This window comes from Dendropsophus ebraccatus, chromosome 13, assembly GCF_027789765.1.
Source record: "Dendropsophus ebraccatus isolate aDenEbr1 chromosome 13, aDenEbr1.pat, whole genome shotgun sequence".
In the NCBI taxonomy this organism is placed as follows: domain Eukaryota; kingdom Metazoa; phylum Chordata; class Amphibia; order Anura; family Hylidae; genus Dendropsophus; species Dendropsophus ebraccatus.
Genome location: NC_091466.1, coordinates 74,570,403 through 74,590,245, shown reverse-complemented (window position 1 = coordinate 74,590,245; position 19,843 = coordinate 74,570,403). Strand labels below are relative to the sequence as shown.

The 19,843-nt window shown below is 45.1% G+C and overlaps 1 protein-coding gene across 5 annotated transcripts in view; it reads right to left on the bottom strand.

The window, feature by feature from the left end:
- Positions 1 to 19,843, bottom strand: part of MGA (MAX dimerization protein MGA) — a 40,056-nt gene that overhangs the window by 19,250 nt on the left and 963 nt on the right. For all 5 annotated transcript variants that reach the window (XM_069951384.1, XM_069951387.1, XM_069951383.1 and 2 more), the window contains exons 2-9: positions 12,648 to 13,752; positions 7,340 to 8,129; positions 3,764 to 3,848; positions 3,555 to 3,650; positions 3,313 to 3,438; positions 2,947 to 3,054; positions 1,038 to 1,750; positions 490 to 871 (exon numbers count right to left, since the gene is read on the bottom strand). In XM_069951384.1, the coding sequence (XP_069807485.1) occupies positions 490 to 871; positions 1,038 to 1,750; positions 2,947 to 3,054; positions 3,313 to 3,438; positions 3,555 to 3,650; positions 3,764 to 3,848; positions 7,340 to 8,129; positions 12,648 to 13,684 (3,337 nt within the window). In that variant the 5' untranslated portion in view covers positions 13,685 to 13,752. The remainder of the gene's footprint in view (positions 1 to 489; positions 872 to 1,037; positions 1,751 to 2,946; positions 3,055 to 3,312; positions 3,439 to 3,554; positions 3,651 to 3,763; positions 3,849 to 7,339; positions 8,130 to 12,647; positions 13,753 to 19,843) is intronic.

Sequence of the window (19,843 nt, the reverse complement as noted above, 5' to 3'; positions counted from 1 at the left end):
GACCAAAGGCTTAAGAAAGACTCTAGAGCAGAGTAAACGTTGCTACATGTGTTGGGTGAATAAACCATAACCTTTTCTATATACTGGAGTGCCGTCTATTCTTCAACCTTAGATATCTATCTATCGATCTCTACACGATTATCAAGCCGTATATGGGCTCAGTAAGCAAAGCCCAATCAAACAGATCGGCGTTGCACACATCAACTGATTGGGTTACGTTTCACGTCTGTCAAAGTCACGCTGCACAGAGCTGGGAGGGAACGCGTGTACAGTTTTAACACCCCTCTTTCTAGTGACCTGTCTGTATCTGAACACCCAGACTTCTACCAATCAAAACCAAGTCTCTACGCTACGTCAAACGTTTTCTTCCATTGCAGACAGACTGCACATTTTGTAGATTACCATTACTTGACGTATTTTCTTTGTTAATACAAATCTAAACTACATCTCTGCACGTGCAAACTCCACTGGATACACTTCAATACTTACCAATCTCACTTGATTTCCTCTTCTTGGCTTTCGCGGATGCGTCCTGTAAGCCATCTGCAGACATCTCCTGGTGTTCCTCTGGCTGCTTGTTATCTACCCCATGTTCTGCCTGCACAGGTTTAGGAGGAACAAGAGGGGAGTCGCTCTCAGATTCATCGTCTGTTGCCTTTCTCACTTTAACCTTGAAGCCATCTTTTCGGCTGTACAACTTGCTCTGCAGGCAGTCACCGCTGAACATGCAGGTCTCATGGCGGCAGTGAGTTACCGCCTGCTTGCTGCAACTTATACTGGAACAGATGCAACCTAAACGGCAGAATTCATTGTTGCACGCGTTTGACCTTCTGTTTGTCAATTTTAGGACAGGTTTATTTTTCAGAGAAGCCTTGGAGGGAATAAAGAAGGTTCACTGTGTTACTTGACCTCACCTGTGTTTCACAGTACATATACATTTACATCCTCTATAAAGTCGTGTCCAAAGTACACAAACAAGAAAGCTCACTGTACATGCCGATGTATGTTAGCACAATCCAAGCATATCATGTCCTTACCTGGGCTGTAAGAAGAGTAGAGAGGGAAAGCTCTGCCCGCTCCTCGGTGATATAAGTGCGTGGCTTCCCTTCCCACACAGCAGCCTCCTCTAAATCCAGAAGCTTCCACTGAGTTTTGGAAAATCCAATTGGTTTGGAAACAATTTGCTGACTCTGTAAGTGAACTTGCTGAATGCTTTTTAACGCCTCATCCTCGATAGCCGTGGGCAAGCTGCGCTGGACTGTACCACTGTGTTCCCCTTCTACTTTTACCATAGGCTGGGACTTCGAGAAGTATTCCATCTTACTTAAAGGGGTGGCCATTGCTTTGTTCATAAAGTGAGAAGCAGAAAGTTCCTTCTTTACAGGCGAGTACGGTTTAGTGGGCTTCTCCTTTACAGTAACAGGAGCAGGTAATGAAGTCCTGGGTCTGGATTGGGGTTTGGTGAGGGGCACCCTGCGAGTATACTTGCGTTTTTTCCTTGGCACGGGGAACGGTTCTGCAGCACTGACAGAAGCCGTTGCTTGTTGAGCCTGTTTCTTCAGCACACTGTCCAGCGTTCTCACGTAGCTGCTGCTTTTGGTAGGAAGCTGGTAACTGATAGAAGACTCCGGCTCATTCTGAGTCAGTTCTTTGAGGTCACCCATCAATTTGGCTTCCTTCTCTAGATACTCATCGAGTTCATCGCTGCAGAAGGCTGACAGGTTCTTCACCGTGGTCTCTGATCGGATGGCTGCATGGAAGACATAACATTATTGCCTCAAACTCACTGTTTCTTTCAAAAGGCTATAGACTAGAGATGAGTGAACTTGCCCTAAGTGCTGAATTATCAGCATTTCAATTCCTGAAGAATGCCTGAAGAAGGTGGATGCAGCCCAAGGACTGCCTGGAAAGTAGTCATGCTTTCCAGGCAGTCTTCGTGCAAACCTAAACTTTTGTCAAGTTCGCTCATCTCTACTGTGGACATCTTTGAAAAGTGTATTTGTAATCTTGCTTTATACTTATTATGGTGCAAAAAAAATAAAATAGATCCTTACTTAAAATTTTGCTTAGTTTCTCTTCTACAGCCACTGCAGCTTACTATGTGAGCTTTGTTTTCTCTCTGCTGTAAACAAGTACAAGCTCTGCGGCCTGTCCTCCAAGGTTCCCCCCCCCCCCCTCCCCCAGGTCCATTCTTTGAGCTATGGTATAATTCCGTCCCTGCTGCTATCTCTAAGAGGCCTATTCCACGGAGCGATTATTGGCCGATTATCGCTCTGTGGAATAGAGACAACGATCAGCCCACGATCGTGTCATTAGTTGATTGTTTATTTAGGTTCAAACCTAAAATCATCGGGCACCGACTGCGCATCGCTGCGTGAAATAGCGATGCACAGCGGGCGACCAACGATTTCACAAACACCATACTTTACCTAAACATGTTGCAGGTCTTCTCTTGCACTCCTTCTTCCTCCCGGTCCTGAGTGCAGCAGCAGCTTTGGTGCAGCCTGTCAGAGCTGAAAGACCGCTCATCCATTCACTGGCCAGGACCGCTGCCGCCAGTGATTGGCTGAGCGCTCCATCAGCTCAGACAGGCCGCTCCAAAGCTGTTGCTGCGCTTAGGACCGGGAGGCAGAAGGAGCGCAGGAGAAGCCCTGCAACATGGTTAGGTAATGTATGGAGTTTAAACAAGGGCTGCAAGGACATCGGTAACGATGTCCCTGCAGCCCTCGCTAACCGATTATCGGGACGTGTAATAGGCCCAGTAAATGAGCGCCGATTTAGCAGGCTTAAAAAAACATGTATGTTTTCTTTAAAAAACAAAACAAAAAAACAGTGCCACTTGTCTTGAATTGAATGGAGCTGGAATACTGCAACACATCCTAAGGACTTCTCCTTATGACAAACTTATATGGAAAAGTTTTAACCCCTGAAAACGATCCTGATCACCTTCACTTTTTTGCGACGAGGTTGCAGATTCGGTAGAGAATTTATCTCGCCAGCCTTTTATCTTTGTATAGTCAGTGGTTTTCCCCGTCCTGGAAACAAACTGCAATCCTGAAAAAATAGAAGATGCTTTGAGTCTCTTGTTACTACAGGGTACTCTCATAGACCACAGGTAGGGAACCTTGACTCTCCAGCTGTTGCAAAACTACAACTCCCATCATGCCTGGACAGCCAAAGCTTTAGCTTTGGCTGTCCAGGCATGATGGGAGTTGTAGTTTTGCAACAGCTGGAGAGCCAAGGTTCCCTACCCATGTAATAGATATTTGTGAACCCATGATTGGTTCTGATTGCGACAAACCCCTTACTCACCTTGCCCACATAATCCATCCTCATCATATTTTGTATCATTGGTGATATAAGGCAGGGGAAGCTGCACTCCCAGATACCTCAGATCAATGATCATGGAACGATCCACAATGTTCAATTTTAATCCCACTGCATGGAAATAGGATATTGTTCTAAGTAACAGTAACGACAAGAGATGAGCGCAACTACCGCATGCTCAAGCCCGATTGTTTGGCATGTGATTCCCGACCAGACATTGCCATTACCTTGTTGTAGAGCCGGGTGGATGACCTGCCTATACTTCATAGTCTTCAAATGAGTCAATAATTGCCGCTCCAGCCCTAAAATCTTCTGCATTTCATCTGCAATGTAAAATGAATAACCTACTACAATCCGCAAGTCTGATATAAAACTTAAGTATAAAAGTTATCCATAAATTAGATATACTACATATACAGGTATTTTGCCGCCCTACCTGTGAGCGTTATGGGGGCTTCGGCTGAGTAACTAGAAGATACAGTGTCCGTAGGCTTATTCTCCGTGTGAACATCCAGAGCTTCCTAGAAAGAAAAAAAAAACAAACCATGAAAAAAATGGTGACTAAATTGTTTTATTACCTTAAAGGTTAAATTGTCAGATGTAACTCATGTTCCAAACTGCTGACACTTGTTAGATAGGTGTTAGGTCAGGGAGACACCTGGTAGTGCTGACGCTGTTAGATAGGTCAGGGAGACACCTGGTACTGCTGACACTGTTAGATAGCTGTCAGGTCAGGGAGACACCTGGTACTGCTGACACTGTTAGATAGGTCAGAGAGACACCTGGTACTGCTGACGCTGTTAGATAGGTGTTAGGTCAGGGAGACACCTGGTACTGCTGACACTGTTAGATAGGTGTTAGGTCAGGGAAACACCTGGTACTGCTGACGCTGTTAGATAGGTCAGGGAGACACCTGGTACTGCTGACACTGTTAGATAGGTGTTAGGTCAGGGAGACACCTGGTACTGCTGACGCTGTTAGATAGGTCAGGGAGACACCTGGTACTGCTGACACTGTTAGATAGCTGTCAGGTCAGGGAGACACCTGGTACTGCTAACACTGTTAGATAGCTGTCAGGTCAGGGAGACACCTGGTACTGCTGACGCTGTTAGATAGGTCAGGGAGACACCTGGTACTGCTGACACTGTTAGATAGGTGTCAGGTCAGGGAAACACCTGGTCGAGTCCATCCGAACCCAAACTTTCGGCATTTGATTAGCGGTGGCTGCTGAACTTGGATAAAGCCCTAAGGCTATGTGGAAATCATGGATATAGTCATTGGCTGTATTCATGTTTTCCAGACAACCTTAGAGCTTTATCCAAGTTCTGCAGCCCCAGCTAATCAAATACCGAATGTTCGGGTTCGGATCGACTCGAACCCGAACCTGGTTCGCTCATCTCTACAGATAATCTTTCTGTGTAAATGGACCCTTAGATAGCTGTCAGGTCAGGGAGACACCTGGTACTGCTGACACTGTTAGATAGCTGTCAGGTCAGGGAGACACCTGGTACTGCTGACACTGTTAGATAGCTGTCAGGTCAGGGAGACACCTGGTACTGCTGACACTGTTAGATAGCTGTCAGGTCAGGGAGACACCTGGTACTGCTGACACTGTTAGATAGCTGTCAGGTCAGGGAGACACCTGGTACTGCTGACACTGTTCGATAGCGTTAGGTCAGGGAGACACCTGGTACCGTTCATATATCTGTCTGTGCTTCCAGATTGTAGGAAAACTGTACTATACTACAACAAATATAGAGCTGGCAACTATGGAAGACAGATCTACAGATCTTGGCATAATCTCTATGCTGATGTGTATAGTGGCCATAGACCTTAGAGCAGTGATCGAAAAAATTTGGCTCTCCATCTGTTGCAAAATTACAATTCCCATCATGACTGGACAGTAAAATCTTTAGCTTTGGCTATCCAGGCATAATGGGAATTGTAGTTTGGAAACAGCTGGAGGGCCACGAGTTCCAGTCATTTGTCTACCTGGTTTTACACAATAAGTTTACTATACAGTGGATGGACAAAATACCCAAAACACCCCTATTTTTACATAAGCTGCACTTTTCTGACCCCTCTACCATCATTAGTAATTCCCCTTTTTTCTTAGTCATGCAGTTTATATCGCAAAACACCTGCAGACAGAAGTAGCTGTGGTTGAAAGGGATGACGGGTGTCAGGAAGAGGTCACCAGGACTATGTAAAAATAGGGGCGTTCCAGTTACTTTGCCCAACGCCTGTGCATGAACGTACTACATATTCAGTTTAGGGAATCCTGGTAGGTTCTCTCATTACTGACATTTAAAGGGAATCTGTCACTAGGTTTATTCCACCTTAAATAAACTTCCATCATACTGTTCAGCCGTTCTCCTGATATGAAGGAGAATAGGATTCCTGCCACACCCCTCCCCCCGCCCTCCAACTGCTGATTGACAACTGACTGCCTATACACAGCAAGAATAGATAACTGCCAATCAGCATCTGGTGGGTGGAGTTTTCTGCTTCTCATGAATATCCATGACTACTGAGCTCATGCACATAACGGAGAGGACTACTTATTGTCCATGTTATTCAGGAGGATATCTCTGGATCAGCTGCACAAAGCAATGTAAGTGATACATCATTCTGCTCAGCTTCTCTGTCACTAGTTTATGCTACCCTAGAGATAGGACACCATATACTTTAAAGTGTTATTGTCATTTAAATGTCACTTTTCAGAAATCAGTAAGTATGAATAGTACAAGCAATTTTAAAGTGTCACCCCATTTCTTTATGAGGACCTCTCTAAATAGCTGTAAAGCCTAAATTCTGCAGTTTTCATACCTTACTAAAGATGAGCGGTGGCTGCTGAAGTTGGATAAAGCCCTAAGGCTATGTGGAAAACATGGATATAGTCATTGGCTGTATCCATGTTTTCCAGACAACCTTAGAGCTTTATCCAACTTCAGCAGCCCCAGCTAATCAAATGCCGAACGATCGGGGTCGAATGGACTCGAACCCGAACCCGGTTCGCTCATCTCTATACCTTACTTTATAATAAATTTCTTGGAACTTGGCCTGCCCATTCCAATGGCCACCGAGGGGGCAGAGCCTAGATGCTGATGACGCCACAGAGAGGTGGTGCCTACAGGGCCAATGTGGGCAGGGCGATGTGGCACAGCAGTCGTGAAGACCCACCCAGGTGGCACTAGACTGGGAAACTTTTTTTTTTTTTTTTGGAGTACAGAAAGAGGCTTTTGTGTTTGATAAAACCTATTACAGAGTTTCTTAAAATCGCTTGTATTCTCGATTTCTGCCCAAAAAAATTTAATGACAGTTTTACACAGTTTTATTCTAAAATGTTCCGTCCCCCAGGAAGTGTCCAGGAGGCGGGTCTCGAAGGTGATATGTTCTAGGAGTTCAGGAACAGAATTCAATCAAGCTGCACCAGGTGGGGACACATCCTTCTGCCTCGTTCCCTTGTGCCACGGTCCAGTTTAAGACTATGTTGCAATACAAAACTTCGTTGCCAGCAATGGCCGTGTTTCTTTTTATGAGTCTGTCAGGATTTGATGCTGCCCGTGGTTCAAACTCCCTATCAGCTAATGGGTCGTTTTTATTGGAGGAGGAGTTTACCCAGGTCACAGATGTCAGCCTATTGCAAAACTTCAATTCCCATCATACCTGGACAGCCAAAGGCATGATGGGAATTGTAGTTGTGTAAACAGCTACTGGGCTACAAGCTTGACATCAATGATCTAGGTTAGGGTTGTCAAACTTGCAGCCCTACAGATGTTGCAAAACTACAATTCCCATCAAGCCTGGGCAGCCAAAGCCAAAGCTTTAGCTGTCCAGGTATGATGGGAATTGTAGTTTTACAACAGTTTGAAGGCCTGATGCCTGATCTAGCATAAGATTTACTAGGCTGCGTGATGCGCAGAAAGTCACTAAACATAATAAAAAACCTTACTTAGCAAACCTCTAAAATATATGTGTCAGAAAACGTCATCTTATACTTTAATTTTACCTTAGAGGAAAAAGCAACAAATAAGACTCCGTCCACATCTTCAAGGTCTGGATTGAAATCTGGGAACAATCGTGGAGCTTCGTGGATTTTTGGAGGGCGTCCTACCTTAGAAAGCTTAGGCTTGGGCGGCCTCCCTCTTTTTTTCGCTACGGGTGCCACAGTGCCCTCACTTCCAGGGGTTGGTGTTACTGAAGGTTTGGGGAAGAGTGAAGGGAACTTCCTTTTGGGGCCGCGAGAAGTTCTCAGTGCAGTTTGTAAGGTCGCGTATATTTCATCAATCCTGTTTTTACATATTCTTCTCCTCTTTCGCTTTACATAACCGTCTTCTTCGACACTCGGGCTCGGAAGAACATCAGGCTCCTCTTTGCACATTGTAGTATTATGGATGTCTATGTCTTGTAATGCGTCTTCGCACTTTATCAATTCGGGAGGCTTGAGGCTGTCCTCCTGGGCCGCGCACGGCTCCAGATGCACCACAGGCGCGCTGCCCGGTTCAAGTTTCAGTAATTTCGCTTTGGCGACCCCGGTCGGGCTGCCCGTAGAGTTTTTTCCGTCCAGGTAAGGCTCTTCCTTGAACTTTGCAAAGTGCTTCTCTAATATGGGATAGTCCACATCGCTGTTGTAGTGATCATCGGTTGCTTTGGTATCAGACGGTTCTTGTTTAACAGATACGCCTTCCATAGTGACAGGCTTATCGTAGTCGTAGTCATCTTCAGGTTCCTTTTTAATTTCTACTCTAGGCTGCTCTACGGGTTCAGGTAGAGATGCCCTAGAAAAGTGTTCATTGACCCTACAGGAGATAAGAGCACATCATATTGCATCCTATATTTCATAGATATCTATATACTTATAGTAGAGGGACACTAAGTACAGGTATTACCACCCTACAGGACATGCTATGTCTCACAGCAGGTCCAGCAGATTTGCTGCGGGTTTTGCTACCCAATGAAATCAAAGGGTATTATATTTGATTGGCACCCCTACAGTGCCACCGGACCACTGTGCTCAATGACAGCTGTTAAAACTGTTTGGATGCTGTTGTAACTTTTGGTCACAGCATCTCAACAGTTAAAGGGATACTCTGGCAAATTTTCTTTGAAATCAGATGGTGTCAAGAAATAATTGTAATTTAATTGAATTTAAAAATCTTCCAGTACTTATCAGCTGCTGTATGTCCTGCAGGAAGTGGTGTATTCTCTCCAATCTGACACAGTGCTCTCTGCTGCCACCTCTGTCCATGTCAGGAACTGTCCAGAGCCGGAGAGGTTTTCTATGGGGATTTGCTGCTGCTCTGGACAGTTCCTGACATGGACAGAGGTGGCAGCAGAGAGCACTGTGTCAGACTGAAAAGTATATATCACTTCCTTCAGGACATACAACAAGAAGGCTGGAGAAGTAATAAATCTGTATAACTTTCTGACGCCAATTGATTTGAGGGAAAACATTTATCGTTGGAGTACCCCCTTTGAATGACTGACATCGAATGTCTGGCACTGTGGACAGATAGCAGCCGACACCTGCTAGGCCACCTCCTGGGCCCACATCATAGATCCACTCCCAACCCATCCCCTAAGGGCCAGTTCACATGGAGTAAAACTGGCCAGCCTCCGTGCCATACTGGCAGTCAATGGGAGGGCTCATGCACCTACTCTCTCCGCTTGGAATAATTGACATGTCAATTCTTCCAATGGGAGAGAGGAGGCACGTGAGGCCTTCCACAGACTAACAGTATGAGACGGAGGCTGGCAGGATTTCGCAGCAGAGAGTACCGCCGTGGAATTCCGCCAATTTTACTCCATGTGAACTGGCCCTAACTATATGCCATAGGTCCATAAGGAGGGGGAACGCCCCCCACACCGATATTGCATAGCTTAAATAATACAGAAAACCAGGAAATCCTGGCATCGTAACTTCATGGTATCGAAATCGTACCGAAGATTCCATACAGCATTGATCTCTAATCACACATACATAGCATGATCACGTCTAGAAACACTGTTAAAGAAGCAGTTCACTTTTTTTTTTCTGGCCCCCCCCGGTAGCCTCTGGCATGTATACTCAAGCAAGATGGTGGATGTCCCACGGCGCACCTCCAGTCCCGTCCCGTGGTGCGGTTCAAATCCGGCGCGCGCTCAATTCCGCCGGCTACTGTGAGTCCTTTTCTCTGAGCTGTCATTATAGCCGGAAGTCACTCGCTTCCATGCATTGTCTATGGAAGCGCGTGACTTCCGGCGTTCAACTTACAAGGCAGAGAAGAGGAGTCACAGCGCCGGCGGAAGTGAGCACGCGCCAGATTTGAACCGCACCGCGGGATGGGACCGGGGCTACGCCGCGGGACATCCATCATCTTGCGTGGGTATACATGCCAGAAGCTACCGGGGGGGGCCAGAAAAAAAAAAAAAAAGTGAACTGCTTCTTTAAAGGGCATGACCTAAGTTATCTATTACGCACTACGGAGTCAGATATCAAAACTTGTTCTTTTATTCTAATTTCTATGTTCACTATTTGTACATTGTTATGGGGGCGGCAGCCATCTTGTCTAAGCTGTCTTTAACAGCATTTAGTGACCTGCCTTGCAGCAAGCCTCATGGACATAGACGGCAATAGACAAGACTCTGTCCCCTTGACATGAATGTGAAACCAGGGCTGGAGTCAGAGTTGTGGAGTTGGAGCTAGTTTTGGCTGGAGTTGGAGTCGGAAAAAAATGTACCGACTCCGACTCCACCATTAAAGGGGTTATCCAGCGCTACAAAAACATGTCCGCTATCCCCCTACTGTTGTCTCCAGATTGGGTGGGGTTTTGAAACTCAGTTCCATGGAGCTTAATTGCAAACCGCACCTGAACTGGAGACAACAGTAGTGGGAAAAGTGCCCATGTTTTTGTAGCGCTGGATAACCCCTTTAAAAAAAGCTTTAAAAAATGTAGAATTGAATTTTGATATGAATTTTACAAGTTTTGCTCATGAATATATATTATGAGCAACATTCTAATAGGACACTGGCCCTATTACATAAGGGTGGTCGGGGAACATATCAGTAATAGGACACTGGCTCGATTACATAAGGGTGGTCGGGTAATATATCAGTAATAGGACACTGGCCCTATTACATAAGGGGGGTCGGGGAACATATCAGTAATAGGACACTGGCCCGATTACATAAGGGTGGTCGGGTAATATATCAGTAATAGGACACTGGCCCTATTACATAAGGGTGGTCGGGGAACATATCAGTAATAGGACACTGGCCCGATTACATAAGGGTGGTCGGGTAATATATCAGTAATAGGACACTGGCCCTATTACATAAGGGTGGTCGGGGAATATATCAGTAATAGGACACTGGCCCTATTACATAAGGGTGGTCGGGGAATATATCAGTAATAGGACACTGGCCCTATTACATAAGGGGGTCATGGAAAACTTGTCGGTCACTATTTGGCAGTTTGTTTCTGAGCTAGAAGAGTCCATTGTGTGGGGGGAGATCTGTGCTGTTCTCTTCCTGGATGCTGGATGACTGTATTTGAGCAGCAGTGTAATATAAAGATATCCTGTGTAATATTGAGGAGGAGGAGACATAAGTAGTGTAGCAGTAACCTCTGTCCTCTGTGTGGTGTTTTCTCTCTGGGAGAAGATTGTGTGGTTTTCTTCAGTGCTCTATGGCTGCAGCTGTGTGTGTGTGTGTGTGTGCTATGGCTTCAGCAGGCTGTGTGTATGTGTGCTATGGCTTCAGCAGGCTGTGTGTATGTGTGCTATGGCTGCAGCAAACTGTGTGTATGTGTGCTATGGCTGCAGCAAGCTGTGTGTGTGTGTGTGTGTGCACTATGGCTGCAGCAGGCTGTGTGTGTGTGTGTGTGCACTATGGCTGCAGCAGGCTGTGTGTGTGTGTGTGTGTGCACTATGGCTGCAGCAGGCTGTGTGTATGTGTGCTATGGCCGCAGCAAGCCAAGTGTGTGTGTGTGTATGTGGTGTGCGCTATGGCTGCAGTAGGTTGTGTGTGTGCTATGACTGCAGCAGGCTGTGTGTGTATGCTATGGCTGCAGCAGGCTGTGTGTGTGTGTCCACTATGGCTGCAGCAGGCTGAGTGTGTGTGTGTGTGGTGTGCGCTATGGCTGCAGCAAGCTGTGTGGGTGTATGTGTATGCTATGGCTGCAGCAGGCTGTGTGTGTGTGTGTGTGTGTTATTGTGTGCCCCCACAGTGACCTTCTATATCACTGTGTGACCTCTATTTCACTATGTGTGACCCCTCTCTATATCACTATGTGTGAGCCCTCTCTATTTCACTATGTGTGACCCCTCTCTATATCACAGGGATCTTGCATTGTTAGCAGTATTTCTTTAAGTATGGAGAATATTTAGTTAGAAACATAGAAGATTGTCAGCAGGAAAAGACCACCTGCTCCATCTACTCTAGTTGTGAGTAGTTCAGGACATGGAGGCTGGAGACTGGCTGCATCCACTGCACACACAGGAGAATCTGCTTTGTATACAGTATTTCTTTATTCCCTCAGAAGTCAGTCCAGGATCATGTAGGGCATTAGGGAGAAGCTGCTGAACCAGTGTGATAAATAAATCCCCTGGTATATGACCGGCCATTTATGAAGGAGCAGGAGTCTGAGTGGGTCCTGCTAAAATTCAGGAGTCGGAGCTGCGGCTTACCGACTCCACAGCCCTGTGTGAAACATTACTGAGCACGCTGTGTGACCTGTGCAGAGATCATTCCACAGAAAGCTGCTATTCCCTCCTCTATCTACTGGTGTCACATGATGCTGCAATGCTGTACAGGTCACTTTACTGCAGCCTCCTCTTATCACCGCAGACACAACAGAAAGTCTCAGCTTAGTTTTAGCCCCAGTGGCGAGAATAAAAACTGCAAGATCTCAGGATTATTTTATAATATAGACAGAAAAATTAAAATTTAGAAAACATGGGTAATTTAGCAAAAGAAATTCTGGTGTCTGGTGTTAGATTTGTAATTTATTTCTATTAAAAATCTCCAGTCTTCCAGTACTTATGAGGAAGAGGTGTATTCTTTCCAGTCTGACACAGTGCTCTCTGCTGCCACCTCTGTCCATGTCAGAAACTGTCCAGAGCAGCAGCAAATCCCAATAGAAAACTCTCCTGCTCTCCAGACTGGAAATAATACACCACTTCCTGCAGGACATACAGCAGCTGATAAGTACTGGAAGACTTGGGATTGTTTTATTGAAGTAAATGTCAACTCTCTGGCACTTTCTGCCACCAGTTAATTTGGTTTTTCTGAACTACTGTTTGAAGTCACAAAAAAAAAATTACATCCATCACTTTACCTTTTAATGACCTCTTCAGCTTCTTTAGAAAGTTTGCCAAGTTGAGACGCCGGTTTGGTTACATCTTGCTCAGAGTCATTCTCTTTGTCACCATTTAAATACTCTGATAATTTGAATAATTCCTGCAGTTTGTTCATATTCCCACAATCCTCAGTTTCTTCCACAGCATTTTTACCGCTTGAAGAGTCCGCTGCTTCCTGATCTGCAGGTTTGAGCTTCGACTCTTTAGCCGTTCGTCCCATTACAGTTCCTTCGCGAAAGCCTTTGGCAAAGGGGTTGCAATCAATTTTTAGTTGGGTAATCTGGAAATTTTGATAGGCTGTAACGGCGATAAATTCCGTCTGCGGGAAAGTAAATGTGTGAACATCGGGTCCATTAAGCTGAATGACATCAGTGGCCTTTTCAGCCGGTACCACGTGTAGCCGTGGCAAGTAACGGTGCATGGAGTGAAGAATGATGTGACCTTCTTGGTCCAAAATATTATTGGTCAACTTCAGCTTATAAAAAGAAACCGGCTGATGCATCCAGTACTGCCCGGTAGATGGAGACTCGGGGTGAATGAACACTCTACCCAGAACATGTGGATCCGCTTTCCCAGCAGGCTCCCACAACTTCCCATTCCACTTATATCGATAATTATCTAATGGAGAGATGTCCATAACGAGAATGTATTTGAGATCAGGGTTTAAACCCGATACCCAATACCGGCAATAGGGAAACATTCGCCTTCCTTGCTTTGTTAGGACCATTTCAGTGTTACAGCGGTAAAACTCATTCCACATGTTATTATTGTCCAGGGTCACCGTAATCTCCCCAGACGTACAATTAGCCGAAAGGAAGAAGTCCGATTTGGATTTACTGGGACCATTGGTGATAAACGGTGCCACGGAGGATACATCCCTATTGGCCACCAAGATCCCCTCTTCTTTCGACCCGTCGCCCTGCGATGGATGTAGCAGGACAAAGAAAGCCGGAGGTTTCGAGGGGGGTTTGCTTCCAGCTTCTGTGCCACCTCTCTGAGTGGACTCTTCCTCCATGGTGGAAGTAGGATGTAGAGGTTTACACCATAAGCTATAATGGTTGCTTACTCAAGAGATGCATTTTTCTATATAAAACAAACAAAAAAGCAAAAAGATAGAAAATTACTACAACTAAATTTACGTAACCCAAATCAATTACATTTATACATTGACAGATATACACTAAAGACGTGCGGATCAGGGAGGTAAGGAACAGAATCTTATGCAGATTGCAGGACCTCATGCGGAATGCAAAACCTTACGAGCAGACGAATGGTGCAACAATGGGAAGTGCACTCTCTACAGAACTTGGTGCAGTGTTAGATGTGCGGACTGCTGCTCCATGCGAGCCCCCATTTATTGATGGTGTTAGTCCACTACACGGTTTAGTTATTGTGCAGGCAGGCACTAAGTATTCGCAACAACAAATGCCCATCATTCTCATAAGGTAAAGTCTGGCCGTTAAGCAAGTTTTTTTTTGACCTGTGATGCGATCAGCCAATAAAGGAACTGACGAATTAGTAAACACTGATCAATGGGCGTGTCACACGAGGCATTACCTGCCCATTTGGCCAAACATCACCCCAGTAATAGAGCCATTGGTGAGGTGGCGGTGGTGAAGACCCTATAACAGTTGGATAATGGTGGGAATCCACATGAACAACACCAGGAAATTAATCCATAGGTTCAGGATCTTGGTTGCAAGTACAGACACCGCCTTTAAACACATGCGCTGTACTGAAAATTACATAAACTCCCAGCGGCCCGGCCCCTTTGTGGTGACCGTCCAGAGGGCAGGGTACGGAGGTAGCAGAGGGGAATAAACAAAGAAAAGGGCTCCCACTGATCTAGCAGTTTAACCTATAGTATAACCCTACTGTGTTTATCCAGAAGGAAGGTAAAAACCATCATGGGGCAGATGGCAATTGCCCCATCACAGGGAGAAAATTCCTTCCCGACTCCAATGGCAATAAGAATAATTCCCGGATCAGCGCCCAATCACATGTAATCTAATGCCCATAACTTGTAATATTATATGTATAGAGAAGCATCCAGACCTCCCTTGTACTTGAATGAATCAGCCATGACAGCCTCATGTGGCAGAGAGTTCCATAGTCTAGTCTAGTCATAGCCTGTGCTGATGGTTAAACCTTTCCTCTAGACGTAGAGGATGCCTCCTTGTCATGGTTACAAGCCTAGGTGTAAGGAGACCACTACAAAGATCTCTATACTGTCCGTTTATATATTTGTACATTGTGATCAGATCGCCCCTAAGACGTCTTTTTTCTAAACTAAAACCCCCCCAGCTTGATAACCCGTCTTGATACTGAAACCCACCCATTCCCTTAAAGCGATTCTGTCCCCAAAATCTGACCCCCCAAACCACTTGTACCTTCGGATAGCTGCTTTTACTCCAAGATCTGTCCTGGGATCCATTCGGCAGGTGATGCAGTTATTGTCCTAAAAAACAACTTTTAAACTTGCAGCCCTGTGCCAAATGGCCATGGCCTAGAGTATCCGTGCCCTAACCTTGCACCACCCCTCCGTCCCTCCTCCCCACCCTCTTCATCATTAGGAATGCCACTGGCAGGATATTTCCTGCCAGTGAACACTACACAGGTGCCTAACGATCCAGTCCATGTGCTGTGCTGACACAGGTGATGAACAGGAGAAAATCTGGGGAGGAGGGACAGAGAGGGTGTGCCAGCCTAATGCACAGACACTTTAGGACAATAACTGCATCACCTGCCGAACGGACCCCAGGACAGATCTTGGATTAAAAGCAGCTATCCGAAGGTACAAGCGGTTTGGGGGGGGTCATACTGTGGGTACAGAGTCGCTTTAATGACCTTGGTCGCCTCCTCTGCACCTGCTCCAGTTCAGCTGTGTCCTTCTTATATACTGATGCCGTACACAATATTCCATATGTGGTCTGACCAGGGCTGTGGAGTCCTATTACTGATATATTACCCGACCACCCTTATGTAATAGGGCCAGTGTCCTATTACTGATATATCCCCCGACCACCCTTATGTAATAGGGCCAGTGTCCTATTACTGATATATTCCCCGACCACCCTTATGTAATAGGGCCAGTGTCCTATTACTGATATATTACCCGACCACCCTTATGTAATAGGGCCAGTGTCCTATTACTGATATATCCCCCGACCACCCTTATGTAATAGGGCCAGTGTCCTATTACTGATATATTCCCCGACCACCCTTATGTAATAGGGCCAGTGTCCTATTACTGATATATTACCCGACCACCCTTATGTAATAGGGCCAGTGTCCTATTACTGATATATCCCCCGACCACCCTTATGTAATAGGGCCAGTGTCCTATTACTGATATATCCCCCGACCACCCTTATGTAATAGGGCCAGTGTCCTATTACTGATATATTCCCCGACCACCCTTATGTAATAGGGCCAGTGTCCTATTAGAATGTTGCTCATAATATATATTGATGAGCAAAACGTATAAAATTTATATTAAAACTCAATTCTAAATTGTTCTAAGATTTTTTTTAAGCTGAAGTTGGAGTCGGTACATTTTTTCCTCTGACTCCACAGCCCTGGGTCTGACCAGTGATTTATAAAGAGGTGACACTATGTTCTCATCTTTAGCATATCGGCCTCTTTTGATGCATCCCATTATTTTATTAGCCTTGGCAGCTGCTGCCTGGCACTAATCACTATAGATGAGTTTTCTGTCCACCAATACCCCAGGGTCCTTTTCGGAAGTAGTTTTACCCAGTGTTTTATTATTTAGCACATAACTGTACTTATTATTTCTACGGCCCAAATGCATAACCTTACATTTATACACATTAAACTTCATTGGCTATCCCTCTGCCCAAGCCTCCAGCTTCTCCAAATCCCTCTGTAATATGATATTATCCTCCTCTGTACTGATTACTTTACCAAGTTTGGTATCATCTGCAAAAAGGGAGATTCTACTCTTTAGACAAGGTAATTAATAAAAATATTTAAAAAAAAGTGGACCCAACACTGACCCCTGTGGTACCCCACTAGTAACTAAAACCCAATCTGAATATGTTCCATGAATGACCACCCTCTGTTTTCTGTCAGCCAGCCAGTTACTTACCCATTTGCATAGATTTTCCCCTAGTCCCAGTATCCTCATTTTGTAGACCAACCTTTCATGCGGCACAGTATCAAATGCCTTTGAAAAGTCCAGATACACAACGTCCACAGCCTCCCCCTGGTCCAGTCTATAACTGACCTCCTCATAGAAGCCGATCAGATTGGCCTGACAGGACCGATCCCTCATAAATCCACGCTGGTGCTGATTTATAAGATTTTTTTCATTAAGATACTCCGGTATAGCATCTCTTATATAACATACTCCAGTATAGCATCTCTTACGAACCCCTAAAATACTTAACCCACGATAGATGTTAGACTTACAGGTCTTTAGTTTCCAGGATCCCTTTTCTGACCCTTCTTGAATATTGATATCACATTAGCTATGCGCCAGTTTAATGGAACAATCCCTGACATTATAAATGACTCTTTAAATATTAGGAATAAGAAAATGAATGGATATCCATCTTTTGAGGCATTGACTTACTGTGCCTGCTAAGATGTGACAGAAAATCACTGCAAAATGTGACTATCCAAAAAGTGGCAAATCCCGCCAAAAAGAGAAGGATGCAGTCCACTACCCGATGGCTAGGAGGAATAGAGCGAAAGAAGCGGTCTGGAAGAACAGATATCTGAGGTGTGACCAATATAAAGGTCCTGAAAAGAGTCCCCATCAACACCTAGGAGCAGGGGGCTTACGTCACTCATCATGACCTTTTTGTAGGGCGGAGGAGTTGAGTGCTATAAAAAATGTGGCTTGAAGCCATTATACCTGGAATCTAGTAGTGTATTTTGCTGCCAGCAGCCTCAGCAGTAATCTTGTCCGGTCTTAGAAGAAGGCCCATATGGGAGGGCTCATGTCTGCTCCCGACAGCTCACCCGTGTAACCATGTTGCATTATCCGCGGCGGTACTGTGTGCGTTCCATCAATGGAGCTGGACTTGCTTCCAGTTATAGTCCCCGATTGTGTCAATGGAAAGTACCAGCCAATAACAATACCACACCCTATTCAGCAGTAACTGCGGGCTGCAACTTGGGGCGCCATTGTTTAACGTTTTCCTGTCATTGTACCTATCACAAAAAAACCTTTTCATAGATAACAGAGACATAGGGCCTATGTGTTGAGACCCATATATGTGAGCAAGATGGCTCCATAGCCTTACAATGCGCATCTATCTCTGAGCATGGGGAGAAGGTGTTAAGCCGACACTTCTCCTGACTGGTTCTCCAGAACGGTCATCGGCAAGTCTGGACACTGTCTACCGTTAGGGAACACGCATGGCAGCCGCAGCAAGTAGCACTACCTCTAAGAGTGCCATTAAGTGCTAGTAATCAGCCGACGAGGCGGAAACTCTCCATCATATTACTGACGCTAAAAATCTTTGCGGCTCAGCAGTTACCTTTATTAGCAAAAAAAAGAAGAAAAACATTAAATAAAAACTAAGAATTGTCCCCGACTTTCATTTTATGTCGTACCGCAGATATTTCCTGCATATTGAACATTATCAGGGACTGATGCCCAGTAGTGTTTTTTTTTTTTGTTTATAATTTTTAGACACCCCAATTCCTTCTAAAGAGAAAAATTTGTAGGGCATGTGCAGCTGACCGCTACCCTATCCTGGGGGGAGGGGATACAACGGCTCCAGTCACCCTTACCACACCCTTCTGGCTTGATTGACAACCTGAATGCTGGATGAGCCCCGCCCTTTAGCTGTCTATCAAGCCTGACATGACTGGAGCCATCGTATTCCCTTCTCTGAGATCGGATGCACACACCCTAAAAAGATATATAGCAATATGCAGTATAATATAGTCAGGTCCTGACGGATCCTGTATATATATATATATATATATATATATATATATAAAAAATAAAAAAAAATAAAAAAAAAAGCTGTATACCCCCTTGAGTGACCACGCCCATGAATGAACACCATACAGATCTATGGGGGGGAAATAGAAAGGAGCAAATTTACAATAAAATTCTAAATTTTATTGCTCTGAGTGCTCAGCCGTTGAATCCTACTGCCTGGAAGAGATGGATACAGACCTAGGACTGGGCTAGACGACTAGTGACCAACGGCCGAGCAAATCAGTTGAAGTTTGGCCGCAACGTCCCTCATCTCTAGATGTCCAGTATAAAGGGTCTCCCGTAAATCACCCTGAGGGTCTGTTCAAACAGTTATACAAAACCACAAAAACGTGCAAATCAGCGTGGGTTTTCCATGCAGCTTTATAGGGGTGTGTGTGTTCTCAGGCATCCGCCCCCCTGGATCCACCCCCTGGGAACAAAGGAAAAAACTACTTCTGCTACAAGGGATTGTTCACCAAATTCTTTTTCTTTCAAATCAACTGGATTCTGAAAATTATATAGATTTCTAATTTACTTCTATATAAAAAAAAAAACTCCATTCTTCCAGTACTCATCACCCGCTGTATGTCCTGCAGGAAGTGGTGTATTCTCTCCAGTCTGACACAGTCCTCTCTGCTGCCACCTCTGTCCATGTCAGGAACTGTCCAGAGCTGCAGCAAATCCCCACAGAAAACCTCTCCTGCTCTGCAGACTGGAGAGAACACCCTACTTCCTGCAGGACATCCAGCAGCTGATAAGTACTGGAAGACTTGACCTTTTTTGATAGAAGAAAATTATACATTTTTGGCACCAGCTGATTTCAAAGAAATTTTTTGTTGAACAAATCCTTTAAGTTGTTCCATTGGTTTGAACGGGAGCTATAAACGCCTGAAGCCAGTGGCGTCATCACTTTATGGTTCTGCTTTTTTTGTTGTTGTTTTGCTGTCGATGGGGAGGGAGTGTTTTTATATATATATATATATATATATATATATATATATATATATATATATATAAATATCCGCAGGTCATAGCCATGCACGATAAGGTAGCCAATATGGCCGCACTTCAGCTGCAAGTGGCAAAAAATACAGCCAATCAGGAACCGCCACGCCGACCCCTTCAGTTGCCGTAAAGCAATCCCTGCTGTGATTTTTGGCGGCCATGTTACCGTCGTGTGATCCTGCATCCAAACAACATGCAGCCCTACTA